General features: G+C 40.1%; 1 protein-coding gene across 3 annotated transcripts in view; it reads left to right on the forward strand.

Annotated features, from left to right (window-relative positions):
* Positions 1 to 27,884, forward strand: part of CENPF (centromere protein F) — a 96,189-nt gene that overhangs the window by 52,449 nt on the left and 15,856 nt on the right. For all 3 annotated transcript variants that reach the window (XM_027612785.2, XM_027612784.2, XM_027612786.2), the window contains 6 exons: positions 5,416 to 5,541; positions 6,496 to 6,624; positions 10,874 to 10,996; positions 17,529 to 17,664; positions 19,806 to 23,200; positions 24,622 to 27,468. In XM_027612785.2, coding sequence (XP_027468586.1) covers positions 5,416 to 5,541; positions 6,496 to 6,624; positions 10,874 to 10,996; positions 17,529 to 17,664; positions 19,806 to 23,200; positions 24,622 to 27,468 — 6,756 coding nt within the window. The remainder of the gene's footprint in view (positions 1 to 5,415; positions 5,542 to 6,495; positions 6,625 to 10,873; positions 10,997 to 17,528; positions 17,665 to 19,805; positions 23,201 to 24,621; positions 27,469 to 27,884) is intronic.

A 27,884-nucleotide genomic window follows, 5' to 3' on the forward strand; every position in this document is an offset into this window, starting at 1 on the left:
GGTCATGAGATCAAGCCCCACGTTGGGCTCTGCACCCAGTGTGGAGTCTACTTGAGATTCTCTCCCTCTCCTTCTGCTTCTCCCACTCATGCACTCTCTTTCTCAAATAAATAAGTCTTTAGAAAAATTACAAATTTAACATTTAAAATAGATATATAGCCATGAAAATTATTTCATACTGGATGGGTTGGGATAGCTAGTGTTTTTATTTTATTTATTTTTAAACATTTTATTTATTTGACAGCAAGAGAGGGAGCACAAGCAGGGGAAGTGGGAGAGGGAGAAGCAGGCTTCCTGCTGAGTAGGGAGCCTGACACAGGGCACAATTCCCCGGACAGTGGGATCATGACCTGAACCGAAGGCAGACGCTTAATGACTGAGCCACCCAGGCGCCACTAGCTTTTGTTTTTAGAGGAAATGATCCATTTTATCCAAATACTTAAACTTAAAAATATAGTTATGTGTAGTATTTTCCTATTCTTTTGCTGTTGTTAGGTCAGGTGATGTTCTCTGTTTCTGATATTTCTGTCTTCTCTTGCTTTCTCTTTGTCAGTCTTGCTAGAGATGTGTCAATTTTGTCAGTAATAATAAAATTTGTCAATTTGTTGATCATTTATTGATCTTTCCAAAGAATCAGCTCTTTGGTTCATTTATTTTCTTTTTTTCAATTTGATGTACTTTTGCTCTTTTATTTCCCTCTGCTTGCTTTGGGTTTATTTTGCTCTTCTTTTTCTAGGTTGTTGAAGTGGGGAGCTTAGATGATTGATTTGAAACTTCTCCAGTGTAGGCATTTAAAGCTATAAATTTCCCTCAGTACTGCTTTAACTGTCCTACAAATTTTGATATATTGTATTTTTATTTTTATTCCATTCAATGTATTTTTTTATTTTATTTTTTTCAATGCATTTTTAAAACATTTTGCTTGAGACTTCCTCTTTGCCCCATGGATTACTTAGAAGTACCTTGTTAAATTTCCCAGTGTTTGGAGATCTTCTCTTTTCTGTTATTGATTTCCATTGTGTTCAGAGAACATACTCTATGATTTCAATTCTTCTAAGTTTGTTGAGGCTTGTTTTACGGCCTAAGACAATGGTCTATCTTGGTATATGTTTCATGGGCACTTGGGGAAAAAAGTGTATTCTGTTGTTGGGTGAAGTGTTCTAAAATTATCCTTAGCCCCAGATTTTCGGTTGGTTGATGGTGTTGTTGAATTCTTCTATATTTTTGCTGATTTCCTGTCTATTAGTTGTTGAAAGGAGGTTAGTGAGGGTCTTCCATGATTGTTGATTTATCTATTTCTCCTGTCAGTTCTCAGTTTTCACTTCACATATTTTATAACTCTGTTGTTTGGTGCATACACATTTAGGATTGCTGTGTCTTCTTGGCGGATTGACCTTTATCATTATATAATAGCCCTCACTGTCTCTGGAAATTTTCTTTATTTTGAAGTCTACTCTTATATTAACATAGCCACTCCAGCTTTCCTTTAATGTTTGTGTGATGTATTTCCTTCTGTCTTTTGACTTTCAGCCTTTTTATTATTATATTTGAAGTGAGTTTTATATAGACAGCATACAGTTGGGTATATTTTTTAATCCACTCTTCTACCAACTGTCTTTTAATTAGCATGTTTAGGCCATTTACATTTAATGTAATCATTGATTGGTCATGGTTTAAAACTGCCATCTTATTTTTTGTTTTTCATTTTGTTCGTTTCCTGTGGGTTACTCAAACATTTTGTAGAATTTCATTTTATCTAGTGTTTTAAGATGTATTTCTTTGTAGACCTTTTATAGCGACTGCTCTAGATAATAATTATATATACACATCATTTGTTGGTCTGTTGGTGTTGTCATGTAAGATGTTCTAATGGATTACAGAAAATTTACTGCTCTTTTCATCCTTTTACCCTCCCCTATTTATAATACAATTTTCTTAAGTGTTTTCTCTACCTACATTTAGAACTACATTAGATGGTGTTATAATTTTTGCTTTAACTGCCAAACATAACTTAGACTTTCTTTCCCTTCTCCAGTTTTCTATCATTTATGCCAATATTGTTGGACCTTCCAAGGTCCCTTCTTTCATCATTTCCTTTTTGTTTAGAGAACTTCTTTTAGCCTTTTTTTTTTTTTTTTTTTTTAAGGGTTGGTCTACTGGCCACATATTCTCTTAGTTTTCCTTTCTCTGGAAATGTCTTGATACTTCATCCTGTATAAGGTGTTTCCTCAGGATACAGGGTTTCTGGGTTGACTGTTCTCTTCTTTCAGCACCATCATGTTTTTCCCTTGGGTCCCAAAGTCCCTAGTCACTCAGTCCTCTTCTCTCCTTTCAGAGCTTTCTTAACGTTTGTGAAGGGTTTTCAATTGTTCTCAATCTGAGGAATAGAGAAATGTACGTTTATTATATCTTCCTGGAAGTGGTAGTCTAGGTTCATTTTTTTAGACATTCTCCTAGTGCAATGCTTTGCACAGAGATATTGTTGATAAACACTGATTCATTGTATGAAGGTGCAGTGGAGGGTCAATGGGAACATGACCTACCTTGACCTACATATTTATTCACTTTGTGCAGTCTGCGTTTGTAGGTTGGTTTTCTAAGTTAGAGAGACTTGGATTTGAGCCCTGGTTCTGCCACATCCCACTTGTTTTGCTTTTGAATTCCGAGCTTCCACTGACGAAACAATAAAATGGTGTTAATGTCTGTGTTATAGGGTTGGTGTAAAGATTGAGATAAATTTTTAAAGGCTTTAGCCTAGTGCCTGGCACATGGTGAGTTTATAATAATACATTAGTTATAATTGCATTGAGTTCCTTGTCTTTAAGCTTTTTTTCAATTGCATTTCTGCCAACTTAGGCCTTCCTATCTATATATGAGTTAACTTATCCTATTATACTTTGTCTTACTGGTTTTGGAGTGACAGGATCACTGAATCTTTGTTCTATCTAGCATATTTGATAAGGTCTCTTCTTATCAGATCACGAATTAAAATTTTGACTAGGACAGTGCTGAGAACACAGCTCTGGCTTTCTATTAGAAACTTTCCTCCAGGTTCTTCAGATTCATTTGTTCAATGCTTTCTGGATACCTTTTTTTTCCACTGAGCTACAAATCTACCTAACTGAAAACTCAGACTACCTTTCTCCTGCTTGCCTCTTAGAATAATAGGAGCTGGTCAGATGTGTTGCTGAAATCAAATTATGCTTTGTTTATGCTGTTCCCTGACTTACCATTAGAATTACCCATTAAGTAAAATGGAACTAATTTAATCAAAATCAATACCATGTTCTTTTGTCAACGTATGCTGTTTCTAGTATGCTTCTTTTCCAAGTATTTGCAAACTGTGTGGGATACATAGTCTCTACTCATGTAGAGACATTGAGGCTGACAGCAAACCTGTAGTTCAGCACCGACATTTCACAGTTGGAAACTCAGGCCCAGGATGCTGAGTGAGTGCCCAAGGTCATATACTACATATTTTCAAGGATTTCAGCTTGAACACTATTTTAGAATATTATGGAACATTCATGACACCTAGTGGTCAGCTAGTCTTACATGGATTGTGCATCGTCAGAATGTATCAGAATGTCATTGTAAAAAATTTAAATAAAATGTGAGTATCTTCTAAAGGCTCTTTTTAACCTGTTACGTAGGAAAAAAGTTGTTGATACTGAGATCTGTTAGTGGAATGTGTTGCAGTTTGAAGGAGGACCAGGAGAGGGCACCAAGGGTTCATTCATCTCTGCCTTGTGTGGGCTTTTTTTCCCTGAGAATTGTCAACCACCAAAATTTGGACCATCATCTGGGCAATGATTTTTATCTGGGTTATTTACTGCTGCATCTCCCGTGCCTAGCACAGTGCTTGACATATAGTTGATTCTGGATAAATATTTGATTCATATTTGTTATTATTATAAATAATTTCTGTAATACTTTTCCTAGGGGATTTAAAAATTCAAGAACAGTCAAGATAATGGAAAGGTGTCTTAATGTCCAAGGCAGTGGATTAATTTGAACCACTGGGTCAATTAATTTTCTTTTTGAAATTGGTATGTTTAAAGTACTGATACTTGGAAAATCATTTAGTCATTAATGAGCAGCTTTATTTTTTTCATCTTTGGTTAGTTAATGATTGGTGTCTGGTCTTCTGGCAAAGTATTATGTAGTGTTTTCTTGCAACTTTTCTCTTAGATTTCTAATATTTCTAATAGTTCTGAATGATATTATAGTGATTCTCTGAGAAATACTTTAGAAGAGAGATTTGCCAAATTGGGGCACATTTCTTTTAGACAAGAGAGTTCTCCCCCACCCACATGAGGTGTTCTTATTCTTCCCCAAAAATTTACAGTTGTTTTGTAGAGCATTTTAAGGATTTGAACACCATGGGGAAGATTCAGAGGACATTTTGCTCCAATTTAATTTTAGAAGGGCATCCTAAGTTTTGATTTAGTTCATGCTGTAAAACTTATTTTAAGGGTATTGGCTATGTACAAAAGCAAAAGAATGTTCTTTGTGTTGCTTATGGCAGCTTGGTTAAAAACCAGTTGTGATATTCTCTGGAGTGCTGTGAACCTTCAGACATTTAAAATGGCATAGTGGGAGCCTTGTGGAAAGAGGCATTTTAATATTTAAAATTTCCCACAAAATCTATTATGCTTGAAACAGACTATCATACGAGGGTCATGGGTACCCACTGATTATTTTACAGCTTCTAAATTACACAGATCAACATCACTGCATTTGAACGTCTCATTTCTATGCAACAAAATGTTAGATGAATCTTTATTCAGAAACACTGATTTCTTTTTTCATAGTGCAAATTATGAAGTATTTATTTAAATGGTCTAATATTTTATATCTTTTCTAATATTTCCCAAATACAAACTTTAGGTGTGCTAAAATAATTATAATGGTTTTAGTATTTGTTGATCATTTTATTTTATTCTACTTGTTTGTTTAAAGATTTATTTAAGTAGGGGCACCTGGGTGGCTCAGATGGTTAAGCGTCTGCCTTTGGCTCAGGTTGTGATCTCCGGGTCCTTGGATTGAGCCCCACGTCAGGCTCCTGACTCAGTGGGGAGTCTGCTTCTCCCTCTGCCTCTCCCCACTGCTGGCACTGTCTCTCTTTCTCTCTCTCTCAAATGAATAAATAAAAATCTTTTTAAAAAAAATTTTATTAAGTATTCTCTACACCCAGTGTGGGGCTTGAACTCACAACCCCAAGATCAAGACTCACATGATCTACTGACTGAGCCAGTGAGGCACCCTTGCTGATCATTTAAACTCCAACTTTTAGTGAAACAAAAATGTCAAAACACAAAGATGAACTTGAATCAGACTAATTTTTCTAAAATTCAAAATATTTGCTTCTCACCTTGAATAATTTTGTATTGACCATTTTTATTTGTTGTTAAGTGTACTGCATTGGAACAAAAACTGAAAAGATTGTCTGAAGATTTGAGTTGTCAGCGACAAAACGCAGAAAGTGCCAGATGTTCACTGGAACAGAAACTCAAGGAGAAAGAAAAGGAGTTTCAAGAGGTAAGCTGAATGGATTCATGAGGAGTGTGCATTTCACAGTTTCGTCATTTGAGAAGTGTTGCTGTTTGTTGTCACTTGGGGTGTTCTGCGAGCAGGGAACTCCTTTGTGAGGAAGAGGTTCCCCGTATTTTCCTTCACCCTTCTATCTTTCAGTTTTCCATTGGAGAAGCGACTCAGTAGCCAGAATGTTCTTTTTTATCCATGTCCTCTGATTTCGTGGAAATTTGATACCAAGTAGGAAAGAATCCTGTCTCTTCTTTCAAACACTCTCAGTTGTGAAGGAAGTTGTATCCTGATCTCCACCTGTTTCTAAAGCCTGTGGGTTGGCGAATACATTAGAAAGATAGTTGATGCGGTGGGGAAAGAAGTTGGCAGACACGTTAGGGCTGAAGACGCCTTTCCAGAAGTATTGCTGCCAGTGGACAGTGAGTTAGCCTGGCATAGTGTATCCTATGGGGTGAGGCTCTCTAGTCTTTCAGGAAGAGCGCCTGGAAATGGAAATCTGCTATCCTGATGTGGTTATCGAAGTTAACTGGTGGCATATCCTTGCTGTCATTCTAAATTGTGAGTGGTGTTACGATGTTTGACATCTTAAACCCCATTTTTGAGTGTCTTCAATTTCCTAGCTGAGTTGGGACCATGGCAGCTCAGCTCTACTCCCTTTTGCCCCTGGACTTGTCGAAAGAGAGATGAAGAATTTAAGATTGGGGATGGGACGGAAGCTGGCTGCTCTCCATGTGGCCAACTGGCAGACTCCTTTCCCTTTTCCTCCGAACGCCGACCAGTGCTAAAGACAGTTAATGTTTATTGTTAAGTGAATGGTCAGCCTGGATCCCTATTGTCTCCTGCTCTTTCAGCGCGGCCTGGCCCGCCTAGGAGGCTTGCCCACCCGCCCTGGCTTCTCCTTGTTACCCGCCAGCTGTCTGATTGACGTGTGTGTCTTTGGTGTTTCAGGAGCTCTCCCGTCAGCAGCGCGCCTTCCAAGCCCTGGACCAGGAGTGCGGGCAGATGAAAGCCAAACTCACGCAGGAGTTACAGCAAGCCAAGAACGCTCGCAATAGCCTGCAGGCTGACCTGGATAAAGTAGGAAGCCGGCTTATTTCTCTCCTCCAGTAGTCCCCCTTTTCCTATTCATGCGTTTTCTATACTGCAGCTGACACCATGATGCTTTTAAAGAAGAATGCCTCTAACCTCCCTTTCCTTACTTAACCAAAGAAGAGAGCAAACGGAGTCTTTCTGAGTCTGGGGTTTCTCATTTACAGAAAGAGGGAAGTGAGTGAGCATCTCAGACCTGAAGGTCTGTGGAGGGATGTGATGTTCTGGTGGTTCTTGGGCGTGTCACCAGGTGGGAGACCTCCCGAGTAATTTATGCCCCCCAAACAGTCAAAGCGCTGAAAATTATAATCCTTTTACTTATTTAACACATACTCCAAAAATGATCTCATCCAGTTTATGGCCTTGCCTCTCATCTATATGATGACTAGCCCTTGTATTATTACCTTCAGCCGGGAGGCTTGTTCTGAACTTCAGGCTTGCGTGTGTACCTGGTATTTCCACTTGCCTGTTCAACAGGCGTCTCACACTTGGTGGGGCAATAGCTGAACTCCCGCTATTTGTTTCAAATGTGCTCCTCCCATAGTCTTCCTTATCCCAGTAAATAGCAGTTCCATCCTTCATTTCACTGAACCCAGATCACCGCCGTGTCATCTTCAACTCTGCTTTTTCTCTCACACCTCAAAGCCTTCCATTAGGATTCTTCTGACTCCACCTTTATTTACACGCACACACACACACACACACACGTGTGTATTGCGTGTGTATGTGCCTATGTATTTTTGCATATGTGTGGATATTATATGTATAGCTATATTTAAACCTTTTTGTGTTAACATACAAAATCTACATAGAACAAATTTACAATTCAATGAATTATTATAAGGAATGCTCTCTTAGAAACATTATCTGTGTCAGGGCATAGAATCTTTTCAGCTACTCCCAGAAACCCTCCATGTGCTTCCTCCCTCCTTGCTAAGAATAAACCTGATTTGTATGACCTTTTTAAAGGGAGTAAATATAAGTTATGTTTTACTGGTTTTCAGGTTTTTGAATAGAAATATGAACAAAACACTTAATCATAGTTCTAGAATAGACTGTATATATTTATACAAAATTTACCATTCTTTGCCAATTGGTGTATTTGTGTGAATTACAATACAAAATGGTGCCCCCCTGAAAGAAATTGTGATCACCATACAAACCCACGAGGACTAGGAAAGAATGGCGCCCTTTGGAGTTGCCTGCAAAACCATAAACTCAGGCCCTGAATAAATGAACAGGACTTGAAGAGTAGAGAGAAGACAAAAAGATTGCTAGAAATGCATGTTTATACATTTTACTTAATAGGGAGTCAAGATACATATTTAAAGTTATTGGGTCAAGAAAAAGAGACTTCAGTTTATCATTTAAAATTATAATATTAAAGCAATGGAAGAAGCCAGTGTATTTTTTACTAAAATTTGTAAATTGGAGGGGAGGTAGGTATTACTGTATGTGGGAATCCACTGATAAATCCTTAATGTTGTTATAAGATTGTTATTTCAATTAATGAAAGTAGCCATCGAAAGAATAAAAATAGAAATGGTAAAAACTGTATATAGAAAGAGGAATGGTGTTGGACAGAAATCAGTTTTTTATTTCCTACTGTTCTGTGCTGTTGTTTTGGGGTTTTTTTTTTATCATGCATTTAGATTACTATTACAATCATTTTAAACAATGGCACTGCATATTTATGAACAAATGATTATGTCTAACACATAGTTTGTAAAAGCTATGCCAACCATGAGCTTTGCTTATCTCTGGACTATACAGTTAAGCAATTTTGTTTTATTTTGGCTTTTGCCTATTTTTAATATTTCCACAATAGTCCTGTATAATATGCTTTATAAAGAAAATAAATACTAGATTGCCATCAACAACTGAAACATTAAAACCCATATTTTAGGAAATTGGTAGTAAACTCTTTCATCCTTCCCTCTGATCCTGTTGTCTCCCTGAATTTCTGTCTAATGAACATTGGTGTCTAGCTTTGTGTTCTATACTGACTATGGCTACTGTTCACCATTGCTGGTCCCCTGTCTGGTCTAAGACACTGTCATTTCTCACCTGGATTACTGTGCTAGCCTCCTCACTGTTCTCCCTCCTTCTGGACTTGCTCCTCACAGTCTGTTTTCAGCCAGCTGCCGGAGTGCGTCTTTAAAGGGACTGTTTTAGTCCCGAATATGTCATTCCTCTACTCGCAACTGCAGTCACTTCCTGTCTCTCTCTTAGTTGGAGCCACGTCCTTCCAAGGGTCTGCAGGACCCGGGCGGCCTTCCCACCACCTCGCTCATTGGTGGAACATGCTCTGCATGTGCTCTTCAGGGATGTGCTGCGTCCAGACAGATCTAGATCTGTAGGGCACCCACCTTCGCTTGCGTGAGCTTTCTGCTCTAGCGTCATTTTATCAATGATATCTGCTCTGGTTACCAGAGCATAGATTCCTACCCTCAAGTACTTTCTGTTTCCTTTCCCTTACTTAACTTTTCTCCATAGGGCATATCATCTAATGTATGATACAGTGATTTGTTTCTTTTCTTGTTGTCTTCCTTCCATCACTTAAATCTTTCCATGAGGACAGGCTTTTGTCTGTTTAGTTCCCCGCTCGACCTGCAACACAAAAACACTGAATAGCATAGTTCGAAAATGGCAGGTGGATTGTAGGTGTTCATTCTTTTCTTGACTTGACCCCATGTTACTTGACAGGGTGACATATTTTATTATTTTTAAAATCTTATTTATTTGAGAGAGTGCAGAGTGAGAGAGCGAGCGAGCATGAGCGGGGAGGGGCAGGGGCAGAGGAAGAAGCAGGCTCCCCGATGAGCAAGAATTCCAATGCAGGAGTCGATCCCAGGACCCTGAGGTCATGACTTGAGCTGAAGGCAGACGCTTAACCAACTGAGCCACCCAGGTGCCGCAAGGTGATACATTCTGGAGTTTACTCTGAGTATGTCCAGGATTCATCTGTTGTCAGAGTTCCATCTATTTCCTCAGTGCTTGCTTCTTTGTTTTCTAAAATGAAGGCTCTGCCATTTAGGTAGAGTCTCATTTTATGGGAAATATTGGTTAGCTCTCAAATTCAGGATATAACCAAGTGAGACATGTTGACCTCTCTTAGTAGAAGAACCAGAGATAGGGATGCAGCCGAAATGGGAGAGAGAACACTCCCTGACATCTGCTATGTACTAGGAGTTAGTCCTCTATCTGGCTAACCAAGGTTGGGGAAAAACAAAACAAAAAAACCCCAAAACCAACCAAACAAAAAATTCCTTTCCCAGGATAAATTGTTAGTGTTTAATGGGCTTCCTCCAAGGCTTTTAATAAAAAGGCCTTTTTGTTTGTTTGTTTGTTTTTTTTGTCTAAGCCTTGCTTTTATTAGATGTTTTGTAGTTTATTTAATTATTCCATGGGTGGATGTTTAGGTGCTCAACATCTTCTTGTTCACTGTAGCCCTGGTGGTAACATCCTTGGGTAACATCATGGGTGTTTCTGTAGGACAGGTTTCCATGTGTGAAATTAGCTGTCTCAAGGGTATGTGTATTCTCCCTTGTGATTGATTCTGACAAATTGCCCTCCAAAAAGTTGTAACGTACCTTCTCATGTAGTTGGCGTAAGAGAGGTCCTGTTTTCGCCCATCCTTGTTACTAGGAGATAGTCCTGGTTTTATAAATTTTGCTAACTAAGGAGTGATAAAAGTCATCTTATTGTTGTTTCATTTCATTCTTCCTTGACTACCACTGAGGATGTTTCTTTCAGAAGTTGATTTGCCATTTGTATTCTTTGTCTGTTTCTATTATTTACTCTTAAAAAATCGGTTTACCTTTTTCTAAATTGAACCATAGATGTGCTTTGTTTGTTGTATCACAGATATATAACTTTTAATCTGTCACACAGCAAATATGTTCTCCCAGTTTGTTTCTTAGCTCAGTTTTTTGTTTTGGTTGTTTATTACTGTTTCATTGTTTCACTTTTCTGTGGTTAAATTTATTTTTTTTCTCTGTGGCTCCCTCCCCAAACCCAGCTCTTTTTCCTCTTCTATCTGCTGTCACCCAAGTTGATCTGATGGTATTTTAAGTTAAACCTCTAATGCTGTATTCAGCTGTAACATAGATCATGTCTCACCCAAAATAGATGGCATCAGTTCTTATATTCCATGACCATTTTATTTAAGAATAAATAATTTATTTAGAAAATAAAGAACATAAAAATGAAACTTTGCCTTTTTTCCTCTTTGCAGGTCACATCAGGAAAGCACCAGCTAGAAAAATCTTTGGAAGAGTTTAAGCAGAAGTTCTGCCGAACTGAACAGGCGTTACAGGCGAGTCAGGTCAAGGAAAATGAGCTGAGGAGAAGCAGTGAAGTAAGTGAGGCATTGAGATGAGAATTTATCAACTTCTGTGTGGGATGAAGCGGGAGGGTACAAGAGAATTCCTATATTGTTTCTCCGTCTTTTATCGTGACCGTACGTAATTTTCCTTTTTATTTGTCGGAAGTATTACAAAGTGTTTTGTATGTAACCTACAACATAGAATGTATGTGCTTTTTTTTTCACTTTCCATTCGTATATGATTACTAATAAGCATCTAGCAGTTATAGGTAAACATGACTTGTATTAAGATCATGTACTACCTTTTTTTTTTTAAAGATTATTTTAGATTACCCGAGAGATGGAAAGAAGTGGTAAGAAACAAAATTTTCTATTCTAAGAGGAAAGAGACAAAATTGGTGATGGGAAGTATAATTTAAATCCCTTTTCTAAGGGTTGGCTTTTGAATCATCAAATATTAACTTTGTGGAAAATCACAGATTTAAATAAACAAAAGCAATGACAGATGAAGAATTTCTAGATTTAAAATTCTTGTAAGGGGCTCCTGGGTGGCTCATTTGGTTAAGCTTCGGACTCTTGATTTTGGCTCAGTTCTCAATCTCAGGGTGGTGAGATTGAACCCTGTGTCAGGCTCCACAGTGGCCATGGAGCCTGTTTGAGATTCTCTCCCTCTGCTCCAATCCCCACTTGTGTGTGTTCTCTCTCTCTCTTTCTCCAGAAACAGCAATAACAACAATAAGTAATTGTTAGTTGTTGCCCTAACTTCCAACAATGTTGGCATGTGCAAGGTCGACAGTGTCTTTTTTTGGAGATTCATGCTTATTACACAAAATGGTGGATGAAGTTTCTCCAGTGGCTTGGATATGAGAAGACTGGCCTGATATTGTTATAGGATTTTATCCATACTTTAATTCGGCTTCTCTGTTTAGTGGCCTGGAGTTTATTTATTTATTTTTTTTAAAGAGGGAGAGGAGAGGTTGAAGGGACAGAGGGAGAGAGAGAATCGTTTTTTTTTTTTTTTTAATTTTTTTATTGTTAATCACCATACATTACATCATTAGTTTTGGATGTAGCGTTCCATGGTTCATTGTTTGTGCACAACACCCAGTGCTCCACGCAGAACGTGCCCTCTTTAATACCCATCACCAGGCTAACCCATCCCCCCACCCCCCTCCCCTCCAGAACCCTCAGTTTGTTTTTCAGAGTCCATCGTCTCTAATGGTTGGTCTCCCCCTCCGATTTACCCCCCTTCATTCTTCCCCTCCTGCTATCTTCTTTTTTTTTTTCTTAACATATATTGCATTATCTGTTTCAGAGGTACAGATCTGTGATTCAACAGTCTTGCACAATTCACAGCGCTCCCCATAGCACATACCCTCCCCAATGTCTATCACCCAGCCACCCCATCCCTCCCACCCCCCACCACTCCAGCAACCCTCAGTTTGTTTCCTGAGATTAAGAATTCCTCATATCAGTGAGGTCATATGATACATGTCTTGGGAGAGAGAGAATCTTAAGCCGACTCCCCACCCAGCATGGAGCTCGATGTGGGGTTTGATCCCACGACTCTGAGATCACGACCTGAGCCGAAATCAAGAGTTGGACGCTTAACTGACTGAGCCACCCAGGCGCCCTGGCCTGGAGCTTATCTGAAAGGGCTTATCTGGGGACAGCAGATTGAACAGCCTGACTAGGACCGTAAGTCAGCACTGTAACCTTACAAAGAAGCGCGGCAGAACGGGAGTTTTTTCTCTATCAAATGTCACAGGAAAGAATTTTTCCCACTTCTTTAAATCTTTTGCAATCATTTTTTAGACCAGAGATTCTTTTTTTTAAAAAAAAGAATTCTGTTTAAAGAACAGTTCTTTATCAGAGGGGGAAAGTCTACATGTATTTATCCCCACAGCTTTGAAGAGTGTATCTTGATCGCCAAATCCGAACATCTGTCATTAGCAAAGAGGTGATCACTAGAGTGGCAGGTCTCGGAGGGGTCATGCTGCTGGGGACAGGAGGCCACAGCCCCAGCCACCCCAGGGGAAGCAAACTTCGTGTCCCATGATGGTTTCATCAGCGACCGTTTTCAAATGGGACTGTTTGTTTCAGCAACACAAATGTTTGCCTTTTTGGCCAGTGGGGACCAACCAACAGATGCTTCTGCTAACATTTCCACAGGCAGACTGGCACCAAACTCTCCTTCCAGCCAGAAACTCTCCCGCGACTCCACTGGCTGCCTAGTGGAAACATTTTGTAGCAGCAGTCTTCTGGCGAAGAGGGTCCAGACACTGTTTGCTCGGCCAAGTTACAGAAGTGGGCTGGACATGGTCTTGCAGGTGTTTCTGAAGACGTGTGCGCCCCCACGGGCTCGGATTTGCCTTCTGTAGAGCTTGTCCACAGTGAACTCTAGCCTGTAGGGTTAATTGTGTATCACGTTGCACTTAGATTTTACTGATTTTTGTGTCCCGTGAAAGTGCCTAGCACAGGGCTAAGGGATTTGTACTATTGGCCTTCATTTATATTTGTGGAGATGTATCTTCTGTTGAGGGTGAGAGCAAGAATTCCAAGGGTTTAGCTGGCTCTTGCATTTTGAATTGGGATTGGCATTATAAAAGTGATTTACCCATTTAGAGCGGTGGTACAACTTAGTAGCAGAATAGAAGCTTTAGAGGAAGGGAGACCTGGGATTGTATCATTTTCTGCCACCTCCCTGCTGTGTGACCTTCAGGCAATGACCTAGCCTTTCTGAGTCCGACTTTACTCATCTGCATATAGGGACAAATACTACCCTTCCCTTTTCCAAGCTGTATTAATGATGAAATTAAATATCCTGTGTAAAGTGCTTAGATCAGTGCCCAGCACATGAGTGTTTATTAGTAAAGTATTACAGGCTACCTGTTCATTGCCCTGGTCTCCACAAGAGCTATGACCTTTTGATGTTCCCGCTGTTTGCTGTCCCCTGTAGGCACAGAAAGTGATGTGCAGGGGACAGTGCATTTGAGATTTTTCACATTAAAAATTTTGCCTGTTCGACTCTTTTTTCACTCTGGTAGCTTTCTGTGTCGAATTCCAAGTTAAGTACAAACACTCCTATCATGCTTATACGTTTTGGATGCTCTAATAATGTGACAGTTGTACTGAAATTTTCCTTGTCTGCATTTAGTAAACAGGCTGCTCACAATGAGAGCATAGCTGTACCAGAAATGTGACTTAATGGCCCAATCAATGGTAAAATTAATGTCTAGTATCAAAGTGAAAGGAGGCTTTAGGTAAGCTGCTCATCCCTCATCCAGTGCCAGGCCCCTAGCATTGGGGGTAGGGAATAAAATACCATCATGTTAGCCAAGATGAGGGAACGTTTGTCTGGGGACCTCCCTGAGCTTGGGGATCTGTAGTATAGCAGGTTCTCTAAGGAGCTTGGCCTGGCGGGCAAGAATGATGAGGTGGAAAGGGACAGACCCTGCATCCCTCCCTTGTTCATGATATAGACTTCGTCCCAGCAGGGGACGTATTAAGCTACATTCATGGATGGGATCATGAAATGCCACACAGTAACCGAAATTTGTTTTGTCTGGCCCTAGGAAATGATGCTTCCCTTGCTGCTCCTAAACTGAAGTTGATCTGGGTAGAATTGCTTGCTAAGCTCTAATGCTGGCTTGTGGTGATAGGGATTTTTGTTGTGTTTTTCTAGACAAGTGCCCAATTTTGCAAATCATTTGAGGATGCAAGAGATGCCTAGGAGAATACATCCTTGTATGCTTAACTCATTGTTGCTAATGAGCTAGCCAATCAAGTCTTAAGTGGCTGTAGCCTCACAGAAAACTAATTGCTGATGGATGGCAGCCTACAGATCCATTTTCAGATGTTCATTTTCCACATTTTGGCCTTTTAAAATTCTTGGGTTTGTCGTAGCCATAGTATTACAAGCCTGCTTGGTCCCAGGATTGGCTGAACATTTTGTTAGAAACAAATATTTACGGAGCTAATGCCAGAATAGAGAAAGACATGTTAATCTTTCCATTGAGCTTACTACTCATTTAAATGCCCCCAGTTATGGACAGAGATGGATAGAGACCCACAGACATTTAAACAAGCATGAGTTGCCCCCTTCCCTCTCTCTTCTTTTTACCTTCCTTCTGTTGGGATGCCCCCAGGTTTGAACAGTGTCTTCTCAGCTTTGAGGCCCCTCCTCCGGATGCAGATGCCACTTGATTAAATTTTTAGGGTGAGAAAATATGTCCTAGGTTGCACAATAAAAATGGGAAGTCAACTCAGGTAGTTAAACAAGCTGATTACTATTTTACGTAGAACTCATTCCGCTAATCTTAGCATGGATCACGCAGATCTGGCTGCTGTCAATTTTTGGGAAGAAATGCTAATAATAAGGCTCCATTATCCTTATTAAAGTGCTTTAAGGTCGTTTTCCTTTCACATCTGTGATCTCATCTGAGTGGTGATTATTCTGAGCCTGGAGAGCAAACAAGTGATTATAGTTTCTATAGTTTAATGATGCTTGTTCAAGTCTGCAACATCCGTGCACCTTGATGGTCCCTCTTGGCAGAACTTTACACTGACTGGGGTGAATGTTTGCCTCGGAGTCTTGAGATCAGTTGGAGATGCCCGTCAGTCCTGACTGATTGAGTGTCCATTTAGCTCATGGAAGGGAGGCAGGATTGGGACAAAGGAGCCAGAAGAGTGTAACTACAACAGGCTCTGTCCTACTCTGAGGATGAAATGAACATATATGCATGAACACGGCAGCTGCCAGGAAGTTTTCAAGTACGTTCTACTAGCCAGATTCTCCCTCTTCTTGAATTTGGCTTTGCTGCATGGGTACCCATCTGCTGGTAGTAACCAGACTGATAATTGAAGGCAACTTTCCAGCACAGCTTTGCCAGGGCCATCTGTTTTCTACCGGGGCTGGGCTGTAGGGTTTTGGACGATGGGTCTTAATTGTTTCTTTAAGATTCAAAAATTTCCCCTTCTCACTGGGGCTGGTGGCGGCGCAGGGGTGGGGATGGGGATGGGGGGTGGGTTTGAAGTGCAGTTTTAAAAAAAGGTAGCCTTGGGGCACCTGGGTGCCTCAGTCATTAAGCGTCTGCCTTCTGCTCAGGTCATGATCCCAGGGTCCTGGGATCGAGCCCCGCATCGGGCTCCCTGCTCAGAGAGCCTGCTTCTCCCTCTCCCACTCCCCCTGCTTGTGTTACCTGGCTGTCTCTCTCTCTCCCTGTTTCAAATAAATAAAAAAAAATCTTAAAAAAGAAAAAAAGGTAGCCTTATGAAATGTCTTTGCCCTAAAGATGCGAGGAGCTTGGTTCCATCAGTTTGTAACAATATATGCCAGTCCCTGATGGTCCAGAGAGTGGCATAGAATATAGGCCGAGATACTTATCACCTATACAGTCATTGAAGGTTGAAAAACAGATTGAGGAATATAAATAGAGGATTTATTTATTGTGCAAGTCCTATGTGGCTGATAAGCAATAGTGTTTTTATTTCATTTAAGATTATTTATTTGAGAGAGAGTGAGCGAGAAAGCACGAGCAAGGGAGGGAGAGAGAGGAGCAGACTTCCCACTTAGCAGAGAGCTCGACATGGGGCTTGATCCCAGGACCTTGGGATCATGGCCTGAGCTGAAGGTAGATGCTTAACAGACTGAGCCACCCAGGCACCCCAGTAATAGTGTTTTTATTTGGCACATAAATAAACATTGCTTGGTTTTAAGATTCAAAAATAGGCACACCTCCATACTCATAGAATGGACATGCATATGAGTCTCTGCTACTATTTTATGTGACTACTTCATCTAATCAGGTACCCAAAGAACCTGTTTTCACTGTGAAAGCTCAGATTTCCCCCATCTAGAATGAATTCTTCCTTCCATGTATCTGCTCTCTGATTTCCCATAACATACTCCACCTCTCTTTAGTATTTATACATCCTGGTATGAACTAAGTGACTAGTATCAAGTCCTCCCCTACTGGAGTGGGAGACCTGCCCTGAGGGCAGGAGACTCTAGTCTTATTTATGTTTGCATCTTTCATAACACCCTTCCCAGTGTCTTACACACTGTAGATTTTCTTAATAAATACTCATAAAGACATCCTCATTACAGTAAGCCTTAACATAGTTTTACAATGAAAAGGAAAAAATCTGTCGTGTGTGTTTTGGTTTATTAGCACATCAGATCTTTGCAAAAATGTATTTGATCATTCAGGTGTGATTGGACCTTGGAGCCTGTTTCTTTGAGGATCTTGTAAATAGGATTTTCCTTAGGAGTTAACTCTTTAACAAGCACAGGGACATCCAGAAAGTTCAAAGAAGTCTGTTTCTTGAAGGGAAAAGATTATTGTCCATTTTGGGTTTTGTGCTTTTGTTTTGACTTCTATTCACAAAATCATCTGATTGAAGTAAGAATATCTAACTTAAGTGACACTTAAGTGTTCAAAGGAAAAAGTGAGATTCCTCTCCTAATGAGATACACAAGGAGTCCCATTAGGGACCCTTATAAGGCAGAAGTCATAACTAGTTTGAGTGGTTTTGATTATAACCAATTAAATGTGTGCTTTAGGAAGCGAAGAAGGAATACAGCACTCTGAAGAGTCAGTCTGAGCAACGGGCCAGAGAAGTCTGCCACCTGGAGGAAGAGCTGAGGAAGGCCAAACAGAGTTTGAGTCTGAGCCAGAATGTTGCAGAAGAAATGAGGGGTAAGTAAACTGAGCGTTTGGAGGTATTTTTCCAAGCTGATGTCCCATGAGGGAGGATGGCTGGCCTTAGAAACATTTTTTGATTTTCCTATATATCTTCCCAGAAAGATGTCTGCAGTTGATGTGGAGAAAATTTTCTCTCTTCCACTTTTGAGTTTCAGAGTGATAGTTCATTTTTTTTTTTTTTTTATTGGAACACACGGAGTCCCAAACTGCCTTTGAAACCAGAAGGGTAAATATTCTCCACACAAAAGTAAATTGTCGGTGCTGTCTCACACCCCAGAGTGCTATTCTTTGTGTCTTTCTCAAGTGTGTTTGTCTGTTTTATCCAGACAGCTCATCTCCTTGTTTGTTACCATTTCCCAGACGATGAAGAAATCCTGTATTGAATGCATGTTTTCCCAGCCCTTAATGACCTTTTTTTTTTGATGACTTATTTGACTGGGTGATTTTCTTTCATCACTTCCCACACAGACACTGGATTATGCTGCACGCACCACACAAGCCCACTATTACATGTTTATCTGTATGTACTGTATGTCTTTTACATACATTAATTTTCTCAGCTGGGGTATATGTACCTCTAGGACTTCTTTAACCTGCCCTGTGGAATGTGTGCCACACTTCTCTGTGACTCTTTCCTCATTTAAATTCTGATCTCCCTAAGATGGCTTTCAGTTCTTCCATGGCAGGGGGTAAAAATGTCAGTCTTCTGACATTTCTTTCTTGAAAGAAAACTGTCAGAAAAGGAAGGGCGAGGGCATTTTTCAGTGTTGGTTGTGTGAGGTCCTCACAAGTAAAGTGGAATGATGGCTTGTGAAGACAGCGCCTCAAGGGCCTTCAACTCTCAGTAGGTAGACTGAGATTAACAGGTTAAAACTAGGAACTGGGGGGCGCCTGGGTGGCTCAGTTAGTTAAGCGTCTGCCTTCGGCTCAGGTCATGATCCCAGGGTCCTGGGCTCAAATTCTGGGTTGGGCTGCCTGCTCAGTGGGAGTCTGCTTCTCTCTCTCCTCCCCACTCAAGCTCTGTCTCACTATCTCTGTCTCTCGCTCTCAAGTAAATAAATAAAATCAAACAAACTAGGAATTGTTTTCCCTGTAGTGTAACAACTGAGTTTATCATATATGCTAGCTTTATCATCTTCTATCTCAATGCTTATACTCTCCCAACGTATTTGAGGAACATGGAGGCTTCTCATCACTGCTGAATGAAAGCACTGCCATTATTTCCAACTAGGAGGGGCCTGGGGGTAGACATGAGGTCCTAGGCAGAAAACAAGGTGGCAGTGGAGTCTGGAAAATCTTCCATTTGATTCTCCTATTCATAGACACTTACTGTAAGGGGCTGGGATGTGGGCAACATTGTTCCTCGATAGTACCTGTAGGCCTTGAGAGTTACTGATAACACAGCATCATTTACTCTTTTGTACTTAAGCCCAATCCTGTAGGTTTTTGGCTAACATGGTGGAATAATTACTCACTTTTCTGGGAAATCAGAATTACTCTGTAGTGAAATAGAATATTTCTACCTCAATGCTGCTCTTTTCACAGTTTTCTTTCTCAGAATAAGTATTTCAGAAGGGGGAAAATACACATATTTGTAAGCATATAAAAGAAAAAAGTTCCAAGTACTTAGGAAAATAACCTCTTGCTTGTTTTATGCAGCAACACTTTATTAAGTTTAGAAAGAAGATGAACAAATGTCTTATCATCCTTTTTTTTTTTAAGATTTTATTTATTTATTTGTCAGAGAGAGGGAGAGCATGCACACAGGCAGGGGGAGGGGTAGAGGGAGAGGGAGAAGCAGGCTTCCCACGGAGCAGGGAGCCCGATATGGGGCTCTATCCCAGGACCCTGGGATCATGACCTGAGCCAAAGGTAGATGCTTAACCGACTGAGCCACCCAGGTGTCCCTCTTACCATCCTTATAAGGACCATTTCCTCATTGTCTATATGTAAGCTCAGATAATTATCAGGTGATCTACTCTCCAGGAGGTAACCAGGCAATAATGCTGATTGTCCTAGTGCTTGAGAGGCTGTTACGTTTGTTTGGATTTTTTTTTTTAAAGAGTTTGGAATTCTTGTAGAATAAATATTTATTAAAAACATGACAACTGAAAAAAAAATTTTTTTTTTAATAGCTAAGAATGCCTCTCAGGAAACCATGTTAAGAGATCTTCAAGAAAAAATCAATCAGCAAGAGAATTCCTTGACTTTAGAAAAACTGAAGCTTGCCTTGACTGATCTGGAAAAGCAGCGAGATTGCTCTCAAGACCTTTTGAAGAAAAGGGAGCATCACATTGAACAACTGAACGATAAGTTAAGCAAAATAGAGAAAGAGTCCGAAGCTTTACTGATTGCTTTGGAGTTAAAAAAGAAAGAATATGAAGAATTGAAAGAAGAGAAGGGTCTGTTTGCTCATTGGAAAAGTGAAAATGAACAACTTTTAAGTCAGCTGGAATCAGAAAAGGGAAGCTTGCAGAGTAAAATTAATCACTTGGAAACTTGTCTCAAGACACAACAAATAAAAAGTCATGAATACAATGAGAAAGTAAGAACGCTGGAGATGGAAAGTGAAAATCTCAGTGTTGAGATCAGAAACCTTCACAATGTGATAGACAGCAAGACTGTGGAGGTAGAGACACAGAAACAAGCTTACGCAGACCTACAACAGAAAGCCGAGTTCTCAGATCAGAAACACAAGAAGGAAATAGAGAATATGTGCTTGAAGATTTCTGAGCTTACTGGGCAAGTGGAAGATCTCGAACACAAGCTTCAGTTATTGTCAAGTGAAGTCATAGACAAAGACCAGCGTTACCAAGACTTGCAGGCTGAATATGAGAGCTTCCAGGATCTGCTAAAATCCAAATATTCTTCTCTTGTGACAAATGAGGCTCATCACAGAAGTCTTTCGGCTTTTGAACAGCAGTCTGCAATGAATAATTCCTTTGCAAATATAACTGGAGAACACGGAAGCATGCCTTCAGAGAGGAGCAAATGCCATCTAGAAGCAGACCCAGGTCCAAAAAGTTCAGCCATCTTACAAAATCGAGTCATGTCTCTTGAGTTTTCATTAGAGTCTCAAAAGCAGATGAACTCAGATCTACAAAAGCAGTGTGAAGAGTTGGTGCAAATCAGAGGAGAAATAGAAGAAAATCTCATTAAAGCAGAGCAGATGCATCAAAGTTTTGTGGCCGAAACAAGTCAACGCATTAGTAAGTTACAAGAAGACACTTCTGTTCATCAGAATGCTTTTGCTGAAACTTTAGCTGCCCTGGAGAACAAGGAAAGAGAGTTCCAGCTTTTGAATGAAAAATTAGCAACTGAGCAAGCAGAGATTCAAGAATATAAAAAGAGTAACCATTTACTTCAAGAATCTCTAAAGGAGCTACAACTCTTGTCTGAAACCCTGAGCTCGGAGAAAAAGGAACTGAGTTCCACCATTTCTTTATACAGAAAGGAAATTGAAGATCTGACCCAAGAGAATGAGACTCTTAAGGAAATTAATGCAACCTTAAATCAGGAGAAGATTAACTTAATCCAAAAAACTGAAAGTTTTTCAAACTGTATAGATGAAAGAGACAAAAGCATTTCAGAGTTATCCAATCAGTATGAGCAAGAAAGACTTATTTTACAACAAAGATGTGAAGAAACAAGATGTGCATTTGAGGGTCTTAGTGAAAAATATAAAGCAGCTCAAGAAAAGAACTCTCAATTAGAATGCTTGCTAAATGAGTGCACTAGTGCTTGTGAAAATAGACAAAAGGAACTGGAACATCTAAAGGAAACATTTGCAAGGGAACACCAAGCGTTTGTAACAAAATTAGCCTTAGCTGAAGAAACAAACCAGAATCTAGCACTGGAGTTGGGGGCAGTGCAGCAAGATCTGAGATCAGAGATTGCGGATACCCAAAACAGGTCCAAGAGTGAGGCGGATAGTTTAAAGCAAGAAATCATGACCTTAAAGGAAGAACAAAGTAAGATGCAAAAGGAACTTAATGGCTTAGTACAAGAGAATGAGCACCTGATGACATTAATTGAGATGAAACAAGAGCATCAGATTCTAGAATCAGAGCCAATTAATGACTCTGTGGATGGAGAGAGTGAGATAAATAAATGTCATGTTCAGCTTCCGATGGATCTTGAAGTTGAAGATCCTTCTCTAGACTGTTATAATGCACAATTGGTACAATTAGGAGCTAAGATGAGAAATAGGGAATTAAAACTTCAGGAAAGCGAGGAGAAGGAATGCCTACAGCATGAACTACAGACAGTTGGAATAGAAACTGGAAATTTGCAACGTGATGCCCAGTCACAAGAACTTAGTGGCCCTAAAGACTGTGATGCAGGTACAGAAGAAAAGTATATTTCAGTGCTTCATGAGTTGTCAGCAAGTCAGAATGACAATGCACATCTGCAGTGCTCTCTACAAACAGCAATGAGCAAGCTGAGCGAGCTAGAGAAGATGTGTGAGATGCTGCAGGTTGAAAAGCTTGAGCTATTATCTGAGCTGAATGATTCAAGGTCAGGATGTATCACAGCAACTAGTAAAATGGCAGAGGAGATGGAGAAACTTGTAAATGAAGTTAAAATAATAAACAACGAAAATGGCCTTCTCCAAGGTGAGTTGGTGAAAGAAATGGTGGAAGGTGAACCTGGTGAACGACAAAATGAGCAGGAGCATGTGTCCTTAAATCCTTTGGATGACAGTAATTGCTATGAGCACTTGACATTGTCAAATAAAGAAGTTCAAATGCACTTCGCTGAATTACAGGAGAAATTCTCATCTTTACAAAGCGAACACAAAATTTTACATGATCAGCACTGTCAAGTGAGCTCTAAGATGTCAGAGCTACAGTCTTATGTGGATGCATTAAAGGCTGAAAATTCGATCTTGTCAACAAGTCTGCAAAACTTCCAAGGTGACTCGGTAAAGGAGGAGATGCGGGGACCCGAGGAAGGGCATTTTCTCTCATTATCATTCTCTTGTGTGACTGACAGCCCTAGCCTTACACGTTTGGGAGAATCTTCTTTTTGCAAAGACCTTTTAGACCAGACAGGAGAAACATCACTTTTGAGTAATTTAGATGGGAATATTTCAGCAAACCAGTCTAATATAGAGGAAAGATCTTGCTGCAGTCCGGAGGAGGAGAATCTGACCAAGAAAGAAATTCTGTCTGCCCCAGCGAGGAGCATTGAAGAACTTGAGACTCTCTGTCAGATGTACCTGCAATCCCTCAAAAAGCTAGAAGACAAAATCGAAAGTCAGGAGATTATGAAAAATAAGGAAATTAAAGAGCTCGAGCAATTATTAAGTTCCGAAAGGGAAGAGCTCGACTGTCTCAGGAAGCAGTATTTGTCAGAAAATGAACAGTGGCAGCAGAAGCTGACAAGCATGACCATGGAGATGGAGTCCAAGTTGGCAGCAGAAAAGAAACAGACTGAACACCTGTCATTTGAGCTCGAAGTAGCACGACTGCAGCTACAAGGTCTGGACTTGAGTTCTCGGTCTTTGCATGGCACCGACATAGAAGATGTAAGTACCTGGGGTTGACATGCTGTTTCTTCAGTTACATGCCCAGCAGGCACTTGAGAAATGTTTGTTGACTTGAAATCTACATTAAATCAAACTTAAAATATTTTTAGAGTTCAAGGGCATAAAAACAAACATACATACACACACACCCCCCAAAAGTTTTTTGTTTTTTTGTTTTTGTTTTTTTTAACAAAGCACCACTTTAGAAAAATTAGTAAGCCTGATTGGGGTGGGGGTGGGGGGATGTAAATTTCTATAATGATTCCACTCAAACATTACTATATAGGAAATTACTAAAGATGTTTTTTAAAGTCTCCTGGAGAAAAATTAGTAAGCCTGATTGGGGCGGGGGTGGGGGGGATGTAAATTTTTATAATGGTTCCACTCAAACATTATAGGAAATTACTAAAGATGTTTTTTAAAGTCTCCTGGAGAAAATTCTATTATGGAGTCAGAAGTCATCTTCAGGATATGTATGTGTTTTCACTCGTTGTGAGTTAATAAACCACAGTTAAATATTAAATTAGAGTATGGATGGCAATATGATATGAATTTTAAGTTTTCTTGCCATTTTCAGACGATTTTAATATTAGAGAGTTAAAGTCATGAAACTAAATGCAGGAGTTTATTACATATTACTGAGTAATTTTCTTATCAGTTTGCTCTGATACAAATCTGGTTTGTTATCAGTCATTTAAAGAGACATCTCTTATAGGGATATGAAATTGTTAAATCATAACTCCGCCCTTTCTAGTCTATCAGCTAAACTAGTAATGCTTCCCGTTGACAAGTCTTACTTGATTCCGTCTGTCTGCCTCAGTAAATTAGGGAGGGCAGGTGGTGACATGATGGGTCCTAGTGGTCACAGCAGCAGATCCCCATTTTATAGATGAGAAGAAGGTGAGATCCAGACATGTAATTTATCCAAGAATATGGATAGTTAGTGCTGGCTCTCTGATTAAGTCCTTGGGCTGGGGATCTGGTCATGAAAACTTCTCTCAGTGAAGAATATTGTAAATGCTGAAGATGGAAGCTGAACATTTTATGTTAGCCTCTTACTTGAGAATCACAAAAAGAAATTTTATATTTAGGCTACCAAGAACATTTCTAGGAAGAAAAAAATATGAAATTTAAATATGTTACAATTTAGATGATCAAATAACTGATCTGAAGGGTTTGTCTTCATGATCAATACCTTACCCAGTGCCTTGCCTGTGGAGAACACTTACTGAATGTTTGTTTAATTGTGTTGGGTATTTGGATTGAGAGAGGAGAATGCGGTGGGAAATATGCCATTTGAAGAGATGTGTTTAGCAGAGGCAAGAAGCCAGTTTTCTATAAAGTAATAATTAAGCCTATTTATTCTATTTTGATTCCTCTTGAAAAATAAAATGAATTCTCATTCTATATTACAACTACAGGCTCTTCGGGGTGGAAACAATAGCCGTGATGTAAAAGAATCAGAAGAATATAATTTGGAAACGCAAGAGAGAACACCGAAGCATGACATCCATCAGATTTGTGAAGAAGGTGTTCAGCAGGACCTCAATCTAGAGACAGAAAAAATAACCAAGACCAGTCCAGTCAAATTCACAGGAGAATGGTCTAGGGAACAGTCCTCAGAAGCCAGTTATGAGACCCCAGCAGAAGACAAAACCCAGGGCTCTTTAGAACGCATTTCTGAATTGTCACTTTCTGGTCCTGATGCTCTGGTACCTATGGATTTTCTGGAGACTGAGGTCACCATTCAGAATCTTCAACTGCAGGTAAAAGAGTCATCAAAGGAGAATTTGAGGTTACTTCACATCATAGAGGAACGTGACAAAAAAGTTGAAAGTTTACTAAATGAAATAAAAGAGTTAGACGCAAAACTTGATTTACAGGAAGCACAAATAACCACCAAGATGGAAGCATGTATAGAATTAGAAAAAATTATTGAGGAACTCAAGAAAGAAAAATCAAACTTAAGTGAAAGATTGGAATCCTTTTCTTGCGACAACCAGGAATTACACCAGAGAACAGAAAGTTTAGAAGGTCTCAATTCTAATTTAGAAATAGGTGCAGATAAATTGTCACATGCAGTTATTGAAGATAATGTGGCCGAGGTGAACGACAACTGGAGAGAGCGATTTCTTGATGTGGAAAATGAGCTAAAGAGGATTAAGTCTGAGAAAGGTAGCATTGAGCATCACGCCCTCTCTGTGGAAGCTGACTTAGTGACAGTTCAGACAGAGAAGCTATATTTAAAAAAAGACAATGAAAATAAACAGAAAGTTATAACCTGCCTCGAAGAAGAACTCTCTGTGGTCACCAGTGAGAGAAACCAGCTTCATGGAGAATTAGATACTTTGTCAAAAGAAAATAAAGAACTGGATCTGATGTCTGAAAAGATGAAGCAGAAAATACATGAGCTCGAATTTCATCAAGGTGAATGTCTCCATCACAGTGACGTGGCTGGAGCAGAGGTAAAGGACAAAACACAGCTCATGCAGACGTCCTCCGACGTCACTGAGCTTTTGGAAGAGAACACTTGTCTTCAGGAGAAGCTGCAGAGTTTGGAAAAGGACTCACAGGCCCTGTCTTTGGTAAAAAGTGAGCTGGAAATCCAAATCGGACAATTGAACAAAGAGAAAGAATCACTTGCAAGGGAATCTGAAAGCCTGCAGACCAGACTGCATGAATCGGAACACGAAAAGCTGACCATCGCCAAGGCCTTGGAGGATGCGTTGATGGAGAAGGGTGAGGTTGCAGTGAGGCTGAGCTCAACGCAGGAGGAAGTGCACCAGCTAAGAAAAGGCATTGAGAAGCTGAGGGTCCGCATTGAGGCTGATGACAAGAAGCAGCTCCATGTCTTAGAGAAACTGAGAGAGAGCGAGCGTAAGACTGATTCGCTTCAGGATAAAGTCGAGAACCTTGAAAGAGAACTGCAGATGTCGGAGGAAAACCAAGAGCTGGTGATTCTTGATGCTGAGAATTCCAAAGCAGAGGTGGAGACCCTAAAAACACAAATGGAATTGATGACCAAAAACCTGAAAGATTTAGAATTAGACCTTAGCACAGTAAGGTTCGAAAAAGAAAATCTCATAAAACAACTACAAGAAAAACAAGGTCAAGTGTCTGAATTAGACACATTACTCTCTTCATTGAAAGGTCGGTTAGAAGAAGAGGAGAAAGAAAAAATAAAGACGAGAGAAGAATCCAAAGCTGCACTGGAGATGCTTCAAACACAACTGAAAGAGCTAAATGAGGAAGTAATAGCCTTGTGTCATGACCAAGAAATCCAGAAGGTCGAAGAACAGAGTATGGACTCCTCGGTGCAGGAAATACATCAGCTGAGGAACAGCATTGAAAAGCTGAAAGTCCGCCTAGAAGCTGATGAAAAGGAGCAGCTCCAGGTCTTAGGAACACTGAGGGAAAGTGAACAGCATGCCGACTTGCTTAAGGATAGAGTAGAGAACCTTGAAAGAGAACTAGAGATAACAGGGAAAAACCAAGAGTGCCTGATCCTTGAGGCTGAGAATTCCAAAGCAGAGGTGGGTACCCTAAAAGCAAAAATAGAGGAGATGGCCCAAAACCTGAAAGATTTGGAATTAGATCTTGTCCATATAAGGTCAGAAAAAGAAAATGTGATAAAAGAATTACAGAAGGAGCAAGGACGGGTATCTGAATTAGAAGTATTAAATTCTTCCTTTGAAAATCTATTGCAAGAAAAAGAGCAAGAAAAGCTACAGATGAAAGAAGAATCTAAAACTGCAGTGGAGATGCTTCAAACGCAAATAAAGGAGCTAAATGAGAAAGTGGAGGCCTTGTGTCATGACCAAGACACCTGGAAGGCCCAAGCACAGAATCTGCGCAGTCAAGTAGATGCTCTTGAACACGAGAAGGCTCAGGTACTGCGAGGCCTTGACGAGGTCAAGAATAATTACCTTAATGTGCAGGCTTCTGCAAATGGCCGCCTTCAACAAGTAGAAGACTGCAAACAGAAGCTAGAGAAAAAGGAGGAAGAAATCAGCATACTGAAAAATAAAATTCAAGACCAAGAGCAGCTCACCTCTAAACTGTCCCAGGTGGAAGGAGAACAGCAGCTTTGGAAGAAGCAAAAAGCGGAACTGGATAATCTGCTGGTGGAATTGGAGCAGAAGATCCAAGCGCTGCAATCCAAAAATGACACTTTGCGGGACACCTTAAAAGCACTGCAGAAATCTCACAAGGATCTGGAGAAAGAGCTTGAAATGACAAAAATGGAAAATGTGTCCTTTGTTGAAAAAGTAAGTGGCCTAACCTATGTACGTTTGAATATGTAGTCAGAAGGGAGGGAAACCACTGTGTGGATCAGATTTCCTTCTGGACAGTGTCTGCAGTATCGGACTAAACTCTGTAAAGGTTTTAAGTTTGTGGGGCCTTGAACTTCGGGGGCGTTGAATTGGCTCCAGCCGCAGTAACTCTGCTTTGTCACACATTTACATGGGACACTTCTATGGATTAGCCCAGGTTTTCAATGTGGCACCTGGGCGTGGGAGAAGCTTTGGGTTAGGCATAGTTCCTGGTTCTAATTATAGTTTTCTTTTTTATAGTACATTACAGTCCTAGCTTCCCAGTACTCAGCTGGTAACTCCTGTATAACAGTTACTAGTGAGGATCAGGCGGGAGCCCTAGTGCCCCTGCCCTGCCTTTTTGCCTTTAG

Source organism: Zalophus californianus, chromosome 10 (genome assembly GCF_009762305.2).
Source record: "Zalophus californianus isolate mZalCal1 chromosome 10, mZalCal1.pri.v2, whole genome shotgun sequence".
Classification (NCBI taxonomy): domain Eukaryota; kingdom Metazoa; phylum Chordata; class Mammalia; order Carnivora; family Otariidae; genus Zalophus; species Zalophus californianus.